Below are 18,197 nucleotides of genomic sequence, written 5' to 3'. Positions count from 1 at the left end.
TAGGGCTTTCTTTTAAATCATTACTAAATAGATCATTTTGATTAAAGCAGTTTTCAAAGGAAAATTTAAAAAAAAAATCCATAAAGAATAAAAAAGACTATTTGGATTCACAAGCAGTATAAAAAACTATGCTTTATAAATCGTTCCATTCCATGGAAGAATGGATGGATTTGGAATTTACATCAACAGCAACTCAGTGCCAGATAAGCGGAAGAAGATGGATGGATCATGGATCAGGTCCATTCATGGGGGAAAAAGGTGGTGTGTTATTGATTAATGCTAATAAACCACAATCTTCTTTTCAGATGAAATAGAAGCTTTAATAAATCTTATGATGCACATTCTTCAAAGAAAACAGTACCAAATATAAACAGAACAAAGTAAAAAAAATAAGTTCATATAACTTACATTCACAATACTACAAAAAAAAGCATGTAGCTATTTTCACATTGATATCCATAGCATTGTATGAAAAAAAGGTTTGATGGCCATAAAAGTGCAATCACACTTACCAACCGAAGAACAGGGTAGATGTTAAAACCAACAGCGAGGTGACTTTAATATATTTCGCAGTAAGGATTAAGACAATAAAACAATCGAAATGTTTCCTCATACTAACATCTTTGTCGCTTTTTGTTTTTTCTGTAACTGGAAATATATTAAAAAGTTTATTTTTACTCTCCAGGATCTGTAACTGAGGCTGGTGCACTGTGTGAGTAAAGAGGCGCGGGATCATCATATTTATCATCATGGAAAAGTGCAACAAAATAAACAAATTCAGGTCTGTACAGCTCCCATCGCTTAAGTTTTACAGTAACTAAGAGTGTGTAAAGGCACATTGTGACTGCTCACAGGCTTAAACACAGTTTGCTTGCAGGAAGTTGCAGGCTTATCAGTAGGGTGGGTCTGTTTTTGTGAATTGCCCACTCGTTTTGGGACAGATTTAGAATTTCAAGTTCACAATTTTGAGAATAAAAAGAAAACCCTTGAAATATGCACTTGGGGTGGGGAAAAAAAGGCACAGCTCAGTTGTTAATCAAGGGCGAGTCTTTGAAAATAGCCACAAGTATTATTTTCTTTAAAAACACTTGCTTTGTTCGTAATCAAAGAAGCAGACATAAACTCCTTGCAAGAACCCACATGGGAACAAGGGGAAACTCATCATTGGTAAGCTGCTTCCGTTGCAGCCTACTGTTAAATAGAGTACATGGAAACAAATATTATCCGACAGTAACAGCAAACATTCCCAATCTTATATACAAACAGCCATTTATGCAAAAACAAAAATACAAATATGTAAAACAGAACAATTTGCATGCTCATTTTTTTCTTGTAGCCTACATAACATGGACTTTATTGTCTGCACTGAAAATAAATACTAACATAATTATATCATATGACTTTGAAAGGAATACAGCTTATATTATTACTGTGATATGTTCTGCGTGAACCAATAAGCCACTCGAGCAGCTTCACTTTCACACTCCTGAATAAACACTTTTAATAGCCGGCTTTTTCATGCCTGTGACTTTTTTTTTTTTAACTCAGTGATAAAAATCTGTCATTACCAGTACGCCTTGAACTACAAAGAGTACTACAGCACACAAACAATGAGGAAAATAACCTTATTCAGGAGGTAAATCGGACCTTGCGACCTTGTGAGTAGCAAACGATGCTACTGGATTGAACTGAAATTTGGTCCCATTAACATCACGTTACCTACGAGGAATAACCTGTGCTTAACAGGTCACAATTTCATTTCTTACTGTTTTATGATGTGACACTTTAAAGACAAGCTATAAATGCTTGCTATCAGTACCTAAGAATGACATTTTATTTTGAAATAAAGGATTTTAAGAGGACTTGGATAAAACTAAAAAATATAGTTTAAATGTAAATATCCAGGAACCACTTTATTTCTTTTTTTCCCAAGTCACCGAGTGTTGGTGAATCTGCCAACAGCCCCCAGCCAGCATTGTGTAGTCATTTAGTGAGTCACTGCTTTTAGACTTCACCGGAATCAAGTTTAAATGAAGAATTGCTGTAGGTGACAAATTAGGCTGAATGTGTGATAGTCATTAAGTCTTTGGAGGAAAGCTTTAGCTTGAGCTCTTCATATTTGTGATTCTCCTGTTTGCTGCCCACTCTTTGAACCCTAAAGGGAGACAAACCACACGGTTAGACACAGAGTAATTTAAAGCTAATAATTACACACCCCTAGTAGATTAAAAAGTACCAAAGTGCTACCAGTGAGAAAATGCAGTTCTTTACTTTCCACTACAAAGTGTGCTTGTGACCGATGATGATATCCAGTGGTATTATTGCATGCTTACTTGTGATTGACTGCTGGAGGGATTTGTGGTGCTTAGGTCTGAGTATCTCTTCTTCTGTGACGTGCAGATACAGGAGAGGAAATTGGCATATTCCTCTCTCACCTACAGAGGGCAACAGAACATTAAGAAACAAATCTGTGTTGCCACCTCGCATACTGACACAATCTAGCATGTTTGTCACTGCTTTTGCCCTTTTCACTGATTTTATTTAAATATACATTTTCATGCTGTTTTAATTTCGGTCTTAGCATCATGTCCACATGAAGCTTTACACAAATATACTGTGTTCGTACCTGTTTGGACAGCAGACAGTGCATGATGAAGACCAGTGCGCCCTGCAGGCTGTTGAAGATGGTGAAAATGTACGACACTGCAACAGGGGGATCCTCTTGAAACAAGAAGACCCCAGATACCCACATCAGACCCAGAATACACATCTGGGCTACAGCTGTCACAGTGAAAGCTCTGCAGACGGAAAAGAAGGATGGGAAAAACGGTAAGTCAATAAAGATTACCAGAGAATGGTAAAGGTTACACACGGATGACTCAGTTACTACATCAGTGTTTGGAAAGCCCCATTAAAAGTGAAAGAACACAATGAGACATGTGTTCTAGGCAAAGCAGCTACAGAACAGATCATTTTAGTTCACTTTGCTTTCTGCTGAATGTATGTGGAAGCAGAAAAGCCAAAGGCTAATGATAAATATAAAAGAGAGATTAAAAGAGGCACTCTTAAAAAGAAGTTTCTGTCAGTTTGCTCTGTATGGCTCCTTTGTTCTATTTATTTATCCAGCCTAGCTGAAGTTACCAACTTAGCCAAGAATCCATTTAGCAAACAAGAAGATCGAAATGTGAAAAAGAGACCTTTCTTCCACAGACAGAAATTGTTGGATTATAATTTAATGCCTTCTGACTTTTTCCTCTACTGAAAAAAAACATCTTTCTCTCTTGTTTCTGGCACATGAAGTTCACTTTCCCAACTCCTTGGACTGAACTACACATCATTCATGATCGACTAGCAAAAAGAACAAGGGATTCTTTTTCTTTTTAACTCTAATGTTTTTTGCAGCTATGAGCGGAGGGTCCATGAGCTAAGTATGAGCCTACTGTAGGTAGACAGGCGAGACAAAATCCATTAACAGAAGCTCATCAGGGAGCTGTCACAACTAAGAAAACATTCCCTCCATTTTTTCCCCCTCACAAAACGTATTCTTTCTATCAAAGCAATTCCCAGTCCCGAAGCTGCCATATTGAATCTATATATTGTACGTTTTATAGTTACACAGTTTGGTCATGCAGTGGAAGGGGTTACACATTCAAATTAATACACAGACTGACTTAATTTTGTGCAGGTTGGAGAGGTCTGGGTTGAGGCTGGCAAACTTCTGGGCAAGTTTCCAGACGGTGATGATAAAGAAGAAGACATTCACAAAGATGACTAAGCACACAGGCCCGAAGAAGCTCCAGACGAAGCCGTCATCCGTGGACAGCCAGCAGCTACGTTTAGTGATAAAACACACATTCACAACAGGATGTTCTTTGCTTCACTGAGATAGATAGCATTAAGTTTATGCAACCTACTGATGTCATTACTATTAAGCAACTGTAGAAACACATGCACAGACAAGGCTTCTCTGGTCATCACTTTTAGTTACTGGAAGACTTACTATTTTTTAGTGCCGTATCCGTTTGGTCTAACGCAGGCGGATATAACGACGATAAACAGAGGCGTCCCGTAGCCCACAGCATATAGGTAGAGGGGCCGCATGGTGGCATTGAACACCAGAACAACCATACGGTACAGCTGCACCCCTTCTAACAGCATCCAGGTGAATACCGCCAGGAAGAAGAAATGGAGCATTGCTGCAACAAACCTGCAGCCACCCTGTAATGTGAAAGGACACAGAAAAAGAACACGTCAGAGAGGAGAAAGCACCGCTCTATCCCCGATCGTACAGCAGTCAGCTGCTTGCAATGTTTCTGTGAGTGAGAATTATTCATACAAACATTTTCTATTCTCCAAATGTAATTAAGACCACATGAATAAGTAGCTTAGCAGCATTTTACATCTTTACTGCCAATGTATTAATGGAGCAAAGATGTACATAAACATCAGAAAACACAGTACCACAGCACCAATTCTGCTCAACTCATATGGACAAGGATAACAAAATACACCATTTTAGCATGTAATGCTTCAAGGTCAGACATCATTTTTGCTTATCGGGAACCTTCAGTCATGTGATCTCTCTGAAGGAGAAGAGACTACAAAGTAACTCTTGACAGCTGTGAAAAGCACAAGGTGTGACAAATCAAGCCAACAGCAACACTTTAAGAACACTTTAACAGTGGCCAGGCTCGGCTGTTACTTTGTTGCTGTCAGAGTTAACCACAGATAATTCCTCGGTGCCTGTGTTCTGCTGAATCCCAAAACCGATCAATAGATTAACAGAGAGAGAACTAAAAAGAAGCATCAGGTTAACCAGCAAGCTGCTACCTCGTCTGCATTATTAGGTAATTATCCACTTGCCATAATTATCACAGTTTGTTATCCATGTATCTGTGGAAGCTTATCAGCTCAAGGACACCTTCTCTCAGTGTTGGCAGATGCTCCTGGCAAGGCTGAAATCCTCCCACGGTTTTCTGAGCTCATCATTGTTTACAGTTAGTTTGTATTACTTCCATTTGCAACATATGAGCACTGAAAACAGTCTAATTATTAATGAGACAAATTATAAGTGGGTTTTTGTACTTTTGAGGTGCTAAAATATCCAAAAAATGGCATTTTACACTTGCTAGGCCAGGTACTGTTCTCTGGTACCATCCTGAGCTGCCACCCTGCCTCAGCAGTACTTCTTCTGGTCTCATTCAGATACAGGTCTTTTCTCATTATTGCATTGGTTAGTTTATAGCTGAGCTGCTGTAACAAGCCAGTGTGTCTGATCAAAATATATTCTGTTCTTAGTCAGATGAATAAACGACAGCATTAAGAGGTAAACAAGCCTTTGTCTTTTTTTTGCAGAGTTGTGATTGTGTAAACTACACAATTCAAACAATCACAGTTCAAACAGTGAAGTGTAATTAAGTGTGACTGCAGTAGGTAATGTCAGCCAACATTATTTCAATTAAAAATTAGTCCTTAATGAATGAAATGGCATTAACTACAACTAAATGGGAATAATCAAGCAAAGCACATGTGGAATAGGTTAGGTTATGGGATAGATTCTGATTCAAACTGAAGTTTTCTTTGCAACAAACTTCCCTGTGCTCATTTTTGTAATTTTCTGCTCCATTCTGAGCCTACTCCAACAATCTGTCCGTGAAAAATTTTCACGGACAGATTATTTTTTTAAAAAGTACATTTTTTCCCCTTTAGAAAACCCACAAGGGTATTCTGCTTTATCATGTCAGAAAGCGCCATTCGAGATTTATTTCTGCAGGAATGCTCCAGCGTTAAAGTGAGAAAGACTCTGCTTCACAGCAGATACACAGAAAGATAAGTATCATGTGAAGATATTGCATGACACTATATGACAAACTAGTTAGTTACATTAACTATGATTTGACCCACATTCTCAAGTACAGGCCATTAGCTGCCGTTCCTGGCACAAGATATTGTTGTTACCACGAATGCTGGTGAATTTACATATTCTCTTTAAATAATGTAGAGCATGTCACATGTCACATCCTTTTAGAAACGTACCACAGGTTTAGTTTGAGAAATGCCAGCCAGGAAGATAAGATCAGCTATGAAGAGACAGATGCAGAGGTGCAGGTGGATGGTGGTGCGGGTTCCCTGTATGGAACGGCAGAACTTGAAAGTCAGGATGCAGAGTGTGAGACACAACAGGGAGATGGTCAGTCCTATTTTAGTCACCAGCTCGAGCCCATAGGTGTGCTGGAAGAGAAGACAATAAGTGTGAATGTGAGTGCAGCTGGTTACCAGTAAATAACATTTTGTTGCACATTTCTTTTCAAGATCATAAAATCATTTTACTTATAAACTTATAAAGTAATGCTATTCTAATAGAAAATGATTTGTATTTCATTGAGGTTTAAGTCATGAACACTGATGACCCTTACCCTATGTTTTTAGACCGAGTAATTTTACATTTGTTCTCCCATGTCTTGGGAATTAGGGGACAAGAAAAATTTCAAACTGACATGCATCAGAATTTGTTTTGTCTTTTTTATCAAGATATAGCGTTAGGTTTGGGGTCAGGGTCACCGATGAGGTCTTAAACCTTACATGGTTACACTTTTTTAAGCTGTTTCTTACCTCGATGGGGTGAAGAGCCATGAGAACAGCAAAGCTGCTCAGATGGTTACATGTACATATGGTGCGTGAGGCATTGGAGTCCTGCTTAGAACAACCATCTGTGGACCAGGCCCCTGTCTCGGTCCAATATGCACAGATGTAACTCACGTTAGTCGATTCCTCTATGTCCTAAAACCAAAACAAACATGTCAAAGACGCGATTTATGTTTTATTTACATCTCTTGTTCTTTTGCTCCTCATGTTTGTTACTGTGAAGCTCAAAAGAAGTAAATGACTGATTTTAAAAAAAAGTGGATGTGACACAGGTGGGATTACCTCAAGATGTCTGAAGGTGATGTTGACAGAGCGGCTCAGTTTCTGAGTCGACGGATTTGAGACCACCACAGACACAACTTTAGAGAAGACCTGGTAGGAGGGGTCCGCTCCGTTTTCTTTAGCTCCTTTGACCATCTCGAAAGACCTGTTCACAGAGCTTTCAAGGTTTTTGTAGCTCAACAATGCAGCCACAGCAAAACCTGTAAAAGATCCACAGAATATTAGAATATTATAAACTTATTATGACTTGAACTGGACAGAAAAGAACTGATATTTACCAGGATATTTTCCCGTCCCGGCTGCTGTTGTCCAGTCTGTGTCCAGATAAGCATATTCACTGGACAGACGAATGTCTCCAGTTGGTCGAGTCGTTCCTCTTTGAACAGCAATCTGTGCATCTATTCAAGCAAATCACTCTTTTCAAATCATAACACACTTTGCATCCTAACTATTAGTTCCCAAGATGGAAATCATCAAGTTCATTAATTCAAAAGTGTTACCTATCTTGTTGTTCTCCATCTTAGTGTGGTTGTCTTTTAGCTGAGGCCCAATGAATAAAATCGATTTCTCCACAGCAGTGAGCAGCCCACTCACACTTTCATCGATGTTCTGGGTTCCAGGAGACAGCATCGCATCGGTCTCTGTGAAAAGTTTCTGTCACAAATAAAAGACACAGAGGGGCGATTGTGAATACTGCGTACGCATTTGCATTTGTTATGAGTGTATGCATACTTGTATCTTTTCCTAACCTCCAGTAGCGCATCTCCATCAAGCTTTACTTTGCTGCCAGTTCCAGACAGGGCCAAACAGCTGTTTCTCATCATGGACATGATGTTTGCCAGGCCCCCGAGCAACTGGGAGACACATAGACAGAGAATAAAGACACTATTCAGCCTGCCCCATTCTAAAGTTCATGTATTTTGAACCTTGCGAGGCCATAGGGTCGTCTAGAGGAGCAGGTCCTACGTGATGTGCCAAAGCAAACTGGTGTACTTGTGTGCGAATCCAGGTGTGCTATGAGATTTTTTGCCAGCCAGATGTTATTGTCAGAATAAATAAGTAACTTTGAAACACCTGATAAACAGAATTTGAGCTAGATGTATTATCCATTTTTGAACTATAACTGGCTTTATATCTGTGATTGTTCCATTATGTTGATAATGATCATAATTTTATTTCCACACTTACCTGTGTTGGCTTTTTCTCAGCACGGAAATTATCACAATCGAGTTCTAGACAAAACAAAGCATTAGGTTATCACCACACCGGCTGACTGGGATTCTTGCCTCCACCATGAAAAGAGTGTGTGATAAAAAATCTCACAGTAAAGGAACAAAACTATGCAATGTGCTGGAAGACAAGCCACAATCTAGATTCTTGAACTGATAAGTTCATACAGAAAGTAGATAGAGTGTTGAGTAAGCCCTGATATCAAAAACTAAACTGAGTCCCAAAAGATAAAAGAAAGCAAAACCACAAGCTGCATGACTAAGAAGGGAAAAAAAGGGACTTTACTCAGGAAGCGCAGTGGATGAAATTTGGTTTTCTTACTACTTAAACATGGTGGTGTAAAAGATGGTGAAAATATAGTCTGCAACTAATACAGTGACGTCTGTGTCAGGAAAATTGCAAAAATGCAATAAAGGTGTGTTGCCTAATGTGAAGAATATGAGGACATAAAAGCTGTGAAATGCACTCGTTTATAGGAAATAACAAAAAACTGCACACTTACTTGAGCATGGTGTCCTTTCCGCGCTGTAATTGGTGTAGCCATTTGAGCAGTTGCACCAATAACTCCCAATAATATTATTACACACTCCATTGGGTCCACACAGCTCTTCTTTATTTTCACTGTCTGTGCACTCATTAAAATCTGTGTAGGGATATAGAGCAGAGGCATAGGTAATGGCTCATACTCCTCAAATGTAATAATTTTGATTAGACAGAAACAACTCTGAATATAGAAGGTATTGGTCCGTCCTTCAAAAGAATAAATGTCTCTGAAATGTAGCTACCCACACAGTCATGTGACTTTTATGATGCTGGTAAAAGGATCTTAAGGAAAGAGTTAAACTTTCCCAGCAAACGGTGTTGTGACATCTTGTCTTGTATTTTGGGATCACTAAGTTCTACTTTGCAAGTAGAACTTGCCCTTTACATTATGACACTGTGTCATAATGTAAAGGGCCTATAAGACTTTTTAAAGATCATATCAACACTAGCAGAGTTTTTGTAAGCTTTCATTTTCTCTTGCTGGCTGGATGCTACTGTAAGCCTGATCTCACGCTCTCTCCTCTCTCTCTTTTGTGTGTTTTTGTTATTGGAGACAGATTTGATTTCCTTTTTTTATGTTGAGCTTGTTTGTACTGAGTGGGTGTACAGATAAACACACATGTGAAATGTATGAAATAGTAGAACTTGACGAGAATATTCAAACCCAAATTAGCAAATCTGGGGGAGCATAATTTTAATATATTCAGCTCCATGCAATATCTATGGAAGCCCGTTTTCGCCACTAAAAAAGAAATAGAAAGTATCAATTTTAAGAAAAGTAAACCGAAATTTCGACTTATTTTCTCGAAATATCGAGTTATTTTCTCAAATTTTTGACTTATTAACTACAATTTTTGAGAAAAGTAACTCGAAATTTCAAGTTAGCTCTATCAATCAGTAATCTACATGAATGACATCATTTACTTGTTACCCGGAAGGATATGGCGCAGAGGAACGCGCACTAAACAAATTGTGCGCATTCCTCTGCGCAAAATGTAATTAAATTTTGAGTTATTTATACTTTTTTTTCACTGGCAGAAACAGGCTTCCATAGATACCACTATCTGAACCTTGCCAAATAACAGCAGATGGAATGATCAAAACTACACAAACAATTATTCCAGTTGGAACTCGCACTTCAATATTCTGTAGTTTATACAAACACCATTATTAAAAATTCCAGAATTCTAATTTTGCCTCAGGATATCAGATCTCCTCATCATGATTACTGCTTTTATTCACCACTTTATGTTCCCATAAATAAGAAAATCGTGTATATTTTAATATTTGCTTTTACTTCACTATTCACCATGACTTAAAAACACTTTTATCATTGTGATTTTTCAAAAAACTAAACAAGAAATGATCACTTATTCCTATTTGTGTTCAATAATCTACAGCAGAAACCAATCACCCCACATTCAACAATTTTAATCCATTTAAAACTTTCCAAATCTCCATACACAGCACACTTTTTAATTTAACTTAAGAAGCTTCTTCAAAAATGTAAAATGTAAAACATCAATAAATAAAATATCTTCATGGAACCACACCTGTACAACCATACAGGTAATACCATCTGGTTAAACAACTATAACTGAGTTTCATTAGATAATCCCAGATCTCTAGCTTTAGCAAACAAACTATAGTGAGCTTTCCAAGCCTGATATCTGAAAAAAAAAAAAAACATACTGTAAACAATGGTAAGAGCAGACTGGAAAAGGGCATGTCACACACACTTACCTATGCACTGTCCCTCTGTGAAGTTAGCCTTTTTTGAACTGTGAATGAATCCATGTTGGCACTGACAGTAGTAGCTGCCAATTGTGTTAATGCAGCTTGAATGTTTCCCACATATAGATGAATTACCTATACACTCATTTGTATCTGTAGATTTCAATACAAAATCATAAAGCATACCCATCAACAGATAACAAAACACAAGATTAGGGTATCAGGCCAATCAGTCAATTACGCTCCGTTTAGCCTAATTTTACTCTTCTTGGAACAGCACCACTCAACTTGAACTGATGACACTACGTACAAAAAAACCACCATTCATCTTTACAGCTGCTTCATTGCTGTTGCTACTAACACTGAGATGGACAAATAGCAGTTGTATCTCCCAATTAATTTTTAAGCTTGTGAGAGCAGTTGCTGACATTATTGTTGTGGTCACTAATCTCTGTAAACAATGGTAAGAGCAGACTGGAGAAATGTATGTCAAACACACTTACCTATGCACTGTCCCTGTTCCTGTGTGAAGTTAACATTTTTTGAACTGTGAATGAATCCATGCAGGCACTGACAGTAGTAGCTGCCAATTGTGTTAATGCATCTTGAATGATTCCCACATGCCGATGGATTTTCTGAACACTCATTAATATCTGTAGATTAAATACAAAATGAAAACACATAACCATGAGTAGATAGTAAAAAATAATATTCAAGTTTTTATTTTATTTATTTTTTTACAAATGAAAAAATATCATTTCAGTTTAAAGCAAACTTGGTAGTTATCTTATTAGATTATTTTATTTGTGTCATATTTCTTTAATTAGCTGCTAGTATTTGAAATGATCTAACTATTTCAAACTCCTCTACTGTTGTTTCAAATTGAATCCTTCCTGGGTGTGAGCTAAAAGTCCTAAAATGGGAAAAAATAAAGAAGAATGTCATTAAGAAAGGCCACTTTCCTATTAAACTATGCTAAGAGTCCTTGCATGATGGTAATGCCATGTTTGTCTGAGAGTTCTTGTTTTGAGAAACGGCACACAGAAGCAAGAAAATGTCAAAGAAAAGTCAAAACGATAGGTAATGACAGATTTACCAGTGCAGTCTTTGATAGTTTTGTTGTAGCTCAAGCCAATTCTACACCCCAGATCACGATTTCCCAGTGCACATGCTAGCCCTGTGGAGAAAAAGCAAAAGAAAGAAATGTGATTAAATTACAATCTTATTGGAAATCCATCTTCTGATATAAAGAGAAACAAAGTTTTAAATAAACAAATTGTGAATGTGAAGTTGCCATGTAATATGTTGTGTCTTCAAAAAGTGTACTTCATTTTAACGTCTCTGTTTATGTTCCCATCTACAAGTATCCATCACTTTGCTAAAAGTGTGAACTATGCAAACAGAATTATTTGCTTAGTTCACAGTTTTGCAAAAGTCATTATGTTTCCTTCCTCAGTTAGCAATTTGCACACACGGTGTCCTTCTTCTGTGTTTCCCTTCTTCTACCACAATTCTGTTATTTCACGATGAGGCTAAACTGTCCCAGAGTAATGCCACAGGAAACACAGTCAGTGTTGCTCAGTGAACAGTGACAGAAAGTGTGAACGAGGCCGACTTGTTCTTATTATATGATGAAATAACCACAGACAGAAACAATACCTGATTTTTTTTAAAGACTAACCGCATGCTCGCATACAGACGACTCTACTGACCAGTGAGCACATGTGCCCCAGCTGTATGACTCATTTTTACTCTCCTGCTTTTAATTGTGTTTTGTTTCAGTCTTTGTGTGTGTTTGATCTACTTTTTAGTTTTTTACTATGTACAGCACTTTGGTCAACCTGAATGTGCTTATAAATAAATTGATTGATTGATTGATTGATTGATTGATTGATTGATTGATTGATTGATTGATTGATTGATTGATTGACTCCTCTGCCTTTTCTGCCATCTTTTGTAAGCTGCATGTCTATTTTTCTCTCTCTGTTCCTAGAAGTATATTTTGACTTGATAGACAATAAATACTTCCTTCTGTAAACTGTTTCAGTTTTGTAAACACAGGCGGGTTGTCTTTTCACTAAAGGGCTGACTGTGAGAAGTAAAGCTGATTAGTAGGTGTTGATCGGTCATATGTTTACCATCCAACATGCCTGTTTCAGAATTAAGGGGATTTTTGAGTTTGCTTGAAAAAGTCCAGCTTTTGTTTGCCTTTGGTTACAGTAATAGCATGTGAACAGAGACAAGGAAATTAATCATGCAAGAGCTATTTTGCAGCATCTTTTTTTTAGAAATATTAGTTATTTAAAAATATTGTGATTTGAAAAAAAAACAGAGCCTGGTATTATGGTTGAAATTGTTATGTTATGTTATGTTTAATTTGAGAACTAAATTGCTGGCATTTGGTGATATCATTCATTCAGTTATTACTAAGGCTTTAGCCCCTGTCATTATTGTTAGACAGGGGTTTCTGTAGGCCACAGTTAATTTCAACTTTAAACCTATATTCATCTGAACTGTTTATTTTTACCACAGCGCAAACATCTAGCCAAAATTGGTTGCAGACCACATATTCAGACATGTAGTATTCCTGTCTAACACATAGTACACAATGTTGACTTTTATATTTAGTGCTGTCACAAAAGATGTCTTGAAAAATGTCATGTACTTGTTAGATTTTCACCAACTTCTGAGGGGACTAACTGACCCTTTTGCCTTTTATGTCACATTATCATTACTGAGCAGCTTGTGGAAGTAATGTTCATTTCATTCAAAGGCTACTGACCAACTTTTGACTTGGTCAGCACACGAATTCGTTTTTTGATATTCCTCACAACCAAAGACCAGGGACATTCAGTTTTGACAAAAGAGGTCAGAGTTGCAACACTTGGGTGATATAACAGGATGTTCGACACATCACTGGTTTCATCTTAACAAAAGAAGAGTTTTGCCACATATTGTGAGAGCTCAACACAGACAGGTTCGAAAGTGGTAAACACAGAAAGCGTGAAACTATGATGCAAAAAAAAAAACCCCAAAAAACCAGCAACAACAACAAAAAGTTGACTAAAAGAAGCAACAAATGCTGCAGTGGGCGATAACTCTTATTGTGTTTGTTTATGAAGCAGTGCTATAGAGCATTGAACAAGCATATTGGCATATTAGCAACATGTGTATATAACTTTATATAGGAAATAAACATAGACTGTATATGGGGAAGGGACAGCGTGTTGCCACGTGAAGGTCGGGGGTTCGAATCCACAGAATGGCTACCCTGAAGTACCCCTGAGCAAGGTACTGTCCCTACACACTGCTCCCCAGGCACCTGATTGGTGGCTGCCCACTGCTTCACTGAGTGAATGGGTTAGATGCAGAGAGAGTAATTTCCCCACAGGGATCAATAAAGTATACATCATTATTATTATTATTATATAAAAATCGCAGCACCATTGTGATGTCACCCTCTCTGCACTGAATCATACTTGTTATTAATCTCTGGCTCTCTTCCACAGCATGTCTTCTATCCGGTCTTCCTTCTCTCACCCTATGTCACGGCAGATGGTCCCGCCCCTCCCTGAGCCTGGTTCTGCTGGAGTTTTTCCTTCCCACTGTCACCAAAGTGCTTGCTCATAGGGGGTCATGTGATTGTTGGATTTTTCTCTATATATTATTGTAGGGTCTACCTTACAATATAAAGCACCTTAGGGTGACTGTTGTTGTTATTTGAGGCTATATAAATAAAACTGATTGAATTGAATTGAATTGAATTGAATTGAATTGAATTGAATTGTCAAGTCTTATTCTAAAGCCTTAAGCTGACAATTTTGTCTGTGGCCACCTTGGCCCGCTAAAACTAGATGTCATTGTGCATACGACTCAAACCTCAGTGACTCTTGTCTTACATCAGCTACTTGTCAGTCACAGGGCAGCCATCCTGGACTCTGCACTATTATTCATTTGGCTTTAATAGGGGCCAAATTTTTGAAAATGTGAACATCAAACTATTCGGTAAAATCTGAAGCCAGCAGTTTCGCACACAAGCACACCAGGAAAGTGTTCACTGGGATTATAAATCAAGTGAACAATACAAACACATTTTCTCATAGGTTTCTTTAAAATCAGATGTCTTTCTGCAGCCAGATGCGTCACCCTGTGTTAGGTGTCTTTACTTTTCAGACCTGTACTCTATTAACAACTTTTATACACAATCTATGGATATATTTAGTTGATGATTGTTTTGTACGTTTTAGATGTATTTATCTTAATAAAAACATGAGCTCATTAAAGAATATTGTAAGGCATCTGTACAAAGATGACATAAAATAGAGTCAAGTGAACTTCTGAAATCAGCCTACATTACATGAACCATCACTTCTGGTGTACCACTAGACAAACCAGAAGAACTAACACGAACGTCATGCTCTGATACATCTGCGGTTTATTCAAACAAGACTTGAAGATTCCTCTTACGGGGAGGCACGTTGTCTGTGATTTTTGCATATTACTGCTGACATATGCAACGGTCTGATTGAACAGCGATACTGGATTCAGGTTCAGGGTTTCTGAGGATGTGGCGGTTTTTCTGGAGGTTTTTACTCGACGCCAACCAGTCTGATAAGCACAGCCATTCAACAAAAACGAATTACCTCAAGAAAGATCTACTTAGAGTTCAGCTAAGCTTCATTTATATAGCACGTGTTCGCAAAAACAGTCACCTCAAGCTGATTCATAATGTAAGCTAAAAAAATTAAAAAAAAAAACCCGGACAATCTGAAAACATAACCAAGCATTTAGCGATAGTGGGGAACAAGAACTCCTTCAACACCAAGAGGCAACTGGTAGAACCTGTGTAACGATCTGCCGCGACTGAGGGAAAGGACCATAGAGAACAACATTCAAGAAACAGAAACTGGGGGAAAAGCACATCAGGAAGGTGCCAATCACTGTTTGACAGGGTTATGTTACCACTGTAAGCTAGAATGAACCTAAATAACTTTTAAAAAGAATAAAAGTAATAATATTATATTTTCGAGGTGACAAACTTGGTTAATACCATGCTGGGTGGATTAAAATGTTCTCTAATTCTTGAGTTTTTAATTTTTTCTCTTTTTTGCCCATGGCTCATAAAATTAAGAAATGTGTTTTATGTACCCTGAACTTTCCCTTCGCACACTCTTCGTCACTTCGTTACACACACACACGCACACACACACAAGGTAAAGTCATTTTAAAACTTACCAAGCAGAAGTAGTCCCTTCCCAAATCCCATGCTGAATAGGAAAAACAGTTCCACACAGAAGTTTGTTTCTGAACTATCGCGACTATGAATGAAGTGAAAATCTGGTGGCTGTCCGCTCACAAAGGTTCAAGAAAAAAATTTCAGGTCCATAAAAATCGAAAAAGTATTTGAGTGACAAAACAAACACTGATCACTGAAAAGAGACGTCCTTTTCGTACAAGTTATTTTTACTTGTGACAGGAAAATCAAGAATGAACCTTTACCAGCTTTCTTCCTCTCTCAGATTCAGACTTTCAGCATGGGCATGTCTCGCGCTCGACTCCCCACCCCTCGCTCTCTCTCGCGCGCGAGACCTCTCTATCTCAGTCTCTCTCTCTCTCACACACACACACACACACAGAGACTCTCTCTCTCTCCCTCCTTTCTTTCTTTTCATTTATCAGCGTGGCCCTGTCTCCCTCACACTGCTCTTTCTTTCACTTTTCTTTGACTCTGTGTCTTTCCACATGAATACGTTTCTCACACTGGCACATATCACATTGCTTGCACACACAACCCCCCTCTGTCTACACCAGCTTTCACATTTCCCCCTACGCTCCAGTGGCCTCTATTTCAGGAGCTATTCACATGAGAGACAGAAAAGGGGGGGGGGGGGGGGGGGGACTGAAGAGAGGGCGATGACTAACACTCAGCCTAAACAGCTGCTGCTGTACTTGAGTCTTGCCCGTAAGTAATCTTATATCCTTTCCCATTCTCCTCCAAGTCCTACTCTGCTCTTCTTCTACATTTTCTTCTTTGCCTGCTCAGCATTCAGCCCTTCACCCAGTTCCACTGACAAACCCTCTGCATTTTCTCAACCCCCAGGCTGCGAGAAAACAGACTGGAGACAGATAGAGTGACCTCTGTTAAAATGAAATCCACCACACAAGCATAATGCTGTGGTTCACAGAAAACAGCAGGGGTTTGACAACAGCTTTATATTTGATAAAGAAATAAATGCTTTTGTTGTTAGAATTAGTTTCTTACAGCTGAGGGCCCTTGCAAAGGTTACACCCTCTCTCGTCACTTCATTTCATCCAGGCTTGGTTATAGCCTTTATTTGGGCATCAGCCAGGCTCTGCTTTCCCATCTGCAACTTGTCCAAAATGCAGCAGCTCGACTCCTAACGGGCACACACAAACAAGACCATATTTCCTTAGTTTTGGCTTCCAGGCACTGGCTCACAGTGTGTTTTACGATTAGATTTTAAGTTTTTGCTTGTTTTTTTAATCTTTAAGCGGGTTAACAGCTTCTTATCATTCTGATCTGTTAACTACGTACACATCTCAAAAGATTACTGAGCTCAGCTCACCAGATGTTTCTGGTTATATGGAGAAGCAGATTAAGGCACAGAGGAGATCAAGCCTTTGTTGTAGCTGCCCCTAAACTTTAAAACAGTCTGGTCTTTCACATCACGACTTAAGCAACACTCGACATCTTCATAGCCTGCTTGAAAATTCATTTTTATTCCTTGGCATTGAAACCAGACTTGACATTTGTTTGTTTTCTGTTTGTTTTTCTTGCTTTTATTGTTTTAGTTGTACAAAACTTTGGTCAGTGTTTATTGTTTTTCAAACATTTTTGTAAAAAAAAAAAAGACATTAAAATCTATCATGTAAAGACATAACTTCTTTAACTAGAAAACAAGTGGGTGCCAATCTTTTGTATGTGCTCTATATCTTCATTAGTAATACAGGATCATTATATAAATACAGGTTCCGCCTTTAACAAGACTCAGAATCACATACTAAGACTATTAGGGTTACTGAAGTGTAATCAGCTTCCAGCTTCCAGACACATGACCGTGATCAAGAAACTGATTTTTGTTAAATCAGTTTTATGATCATGTTTTGAAAATGTGTGGAAATGCTAAAAATAATGCACACTCATCCTTATATCTATATTATTGCTTTTAATATCTTCCCATACACACTGCTTAGCAAATACATTCTGAACCATGACAAGTTACACACTGACACTTAGTCAGGGAATCATTATTGTCATATTGTAAAGGTATATCCCTTTAGCTTTATTTTCCGATGCATTGACGGCAAATATGAAGACATAAACCTTCAAAAGTTTGCCATAGGTAACAGCTGGAGTGGAAAACAGCAGACCACAAGATTATGCAACCAGTTTGACTTTTTTTTCCATTTCATTTTACTTTCTTTTTGACTCTACTGCAGCTCTATAATTAGGTTTGGGCTTTTGTTAGGTATAGAATTGAGTGATTACATTTAGCCACCAAACCATGAGTTTATAGGTTTAAGGGAAAGAACATTAAAATACACACTTTCAAATTAAACCTTAAACCTTTGCAAACTTTTACCATCTGCAACACACTTCTTTGATTTTACCTTGGTTACCCAGGTTTACACATCCTTGGTTACCATGGGTACATGTTCTGCAACCATAACAACACCTGTGGAGCCTTTTAACACACAGTGTCATTGCACGGTTTTCTGATTTCAATGATCTCTGGTTTGGT

The 18,197-nt window shown here is 38.1% G+C and overlaps 1 protein-coding gene across 2 annotated transcripts; it reads right to left on the bottom strand.

Moving 5' to 3' along the window:
* Nucleotides 1-295: 295 nt before the first annotated feature.
* On the bottom strand, nt 296-16,191 carry LOC146708173 (adhesion G protein-coupled receptor E5-like). Of its 2 annotated transcripts, XM_085459942.1 has the most exons (17): nt 15,670-16,191; nt 11,531-11,611; nt 10,938-11,087; nt 10,444-10,587; nt 8,660-8,800; nt 8,116-8,159; nt 7,677-7,781; nt 7,428-7,581; nt 7,206-7,325; nt 6,928-7,127; nt 6,613-6,780; nt 6,037-6,231; nt 4,001-4,218; nt 3,672-3,830; nt 2,627-2,798; nt 2,334-2,435; nt 296-2,155 (listed from the first exon to the last, which is right to left on the bottom strand). In XM_085459942.1, the coding sequence occupies exons 1-17, from the start codon at nt 15,698-15,700 to the stop codon at nt 2,114-2,116; spliced, it is 2,226 nt and encodes a 741-aa protein (XP_085316068.1). In that variant the 5' UTR covers nt 15,701-16,191; the 3' UTR covers nt 296-2,113. The 2 variants fall into 2 exon arrangements, with proteins under 2 accessions (XP_085316068.1, XP_085316069.1); XM_085459943.1 differs by lacking the exon at nt 10,444-10,587 and having other exon boundaries at nt 15,670-16,190.
* Nucleotides 16,192-18,197: the final 2,006 nt, after the last annotated feature.

The sequence above is a fragment of the Copadichromis virginalis genome, linkage group LG6 (assembly GCF_057382275.1).
Source record: "Copadichromis virginalis isolate Kocher_CV1m ecotype Utaka linkage group LG6, C_Virginalis_male_GT1.1, whole genome shotgun sequence".
Classification (NCBI taxonomy): Eukaryota; Metazoa; Chordata; class Actinopteri; order Cichliformes; family Cichlidae; genus Copadichromis; species Copadichromis virginalis.
This window is presented reverse-complemented; position numbering and strand designations above follow the sequence as displayed.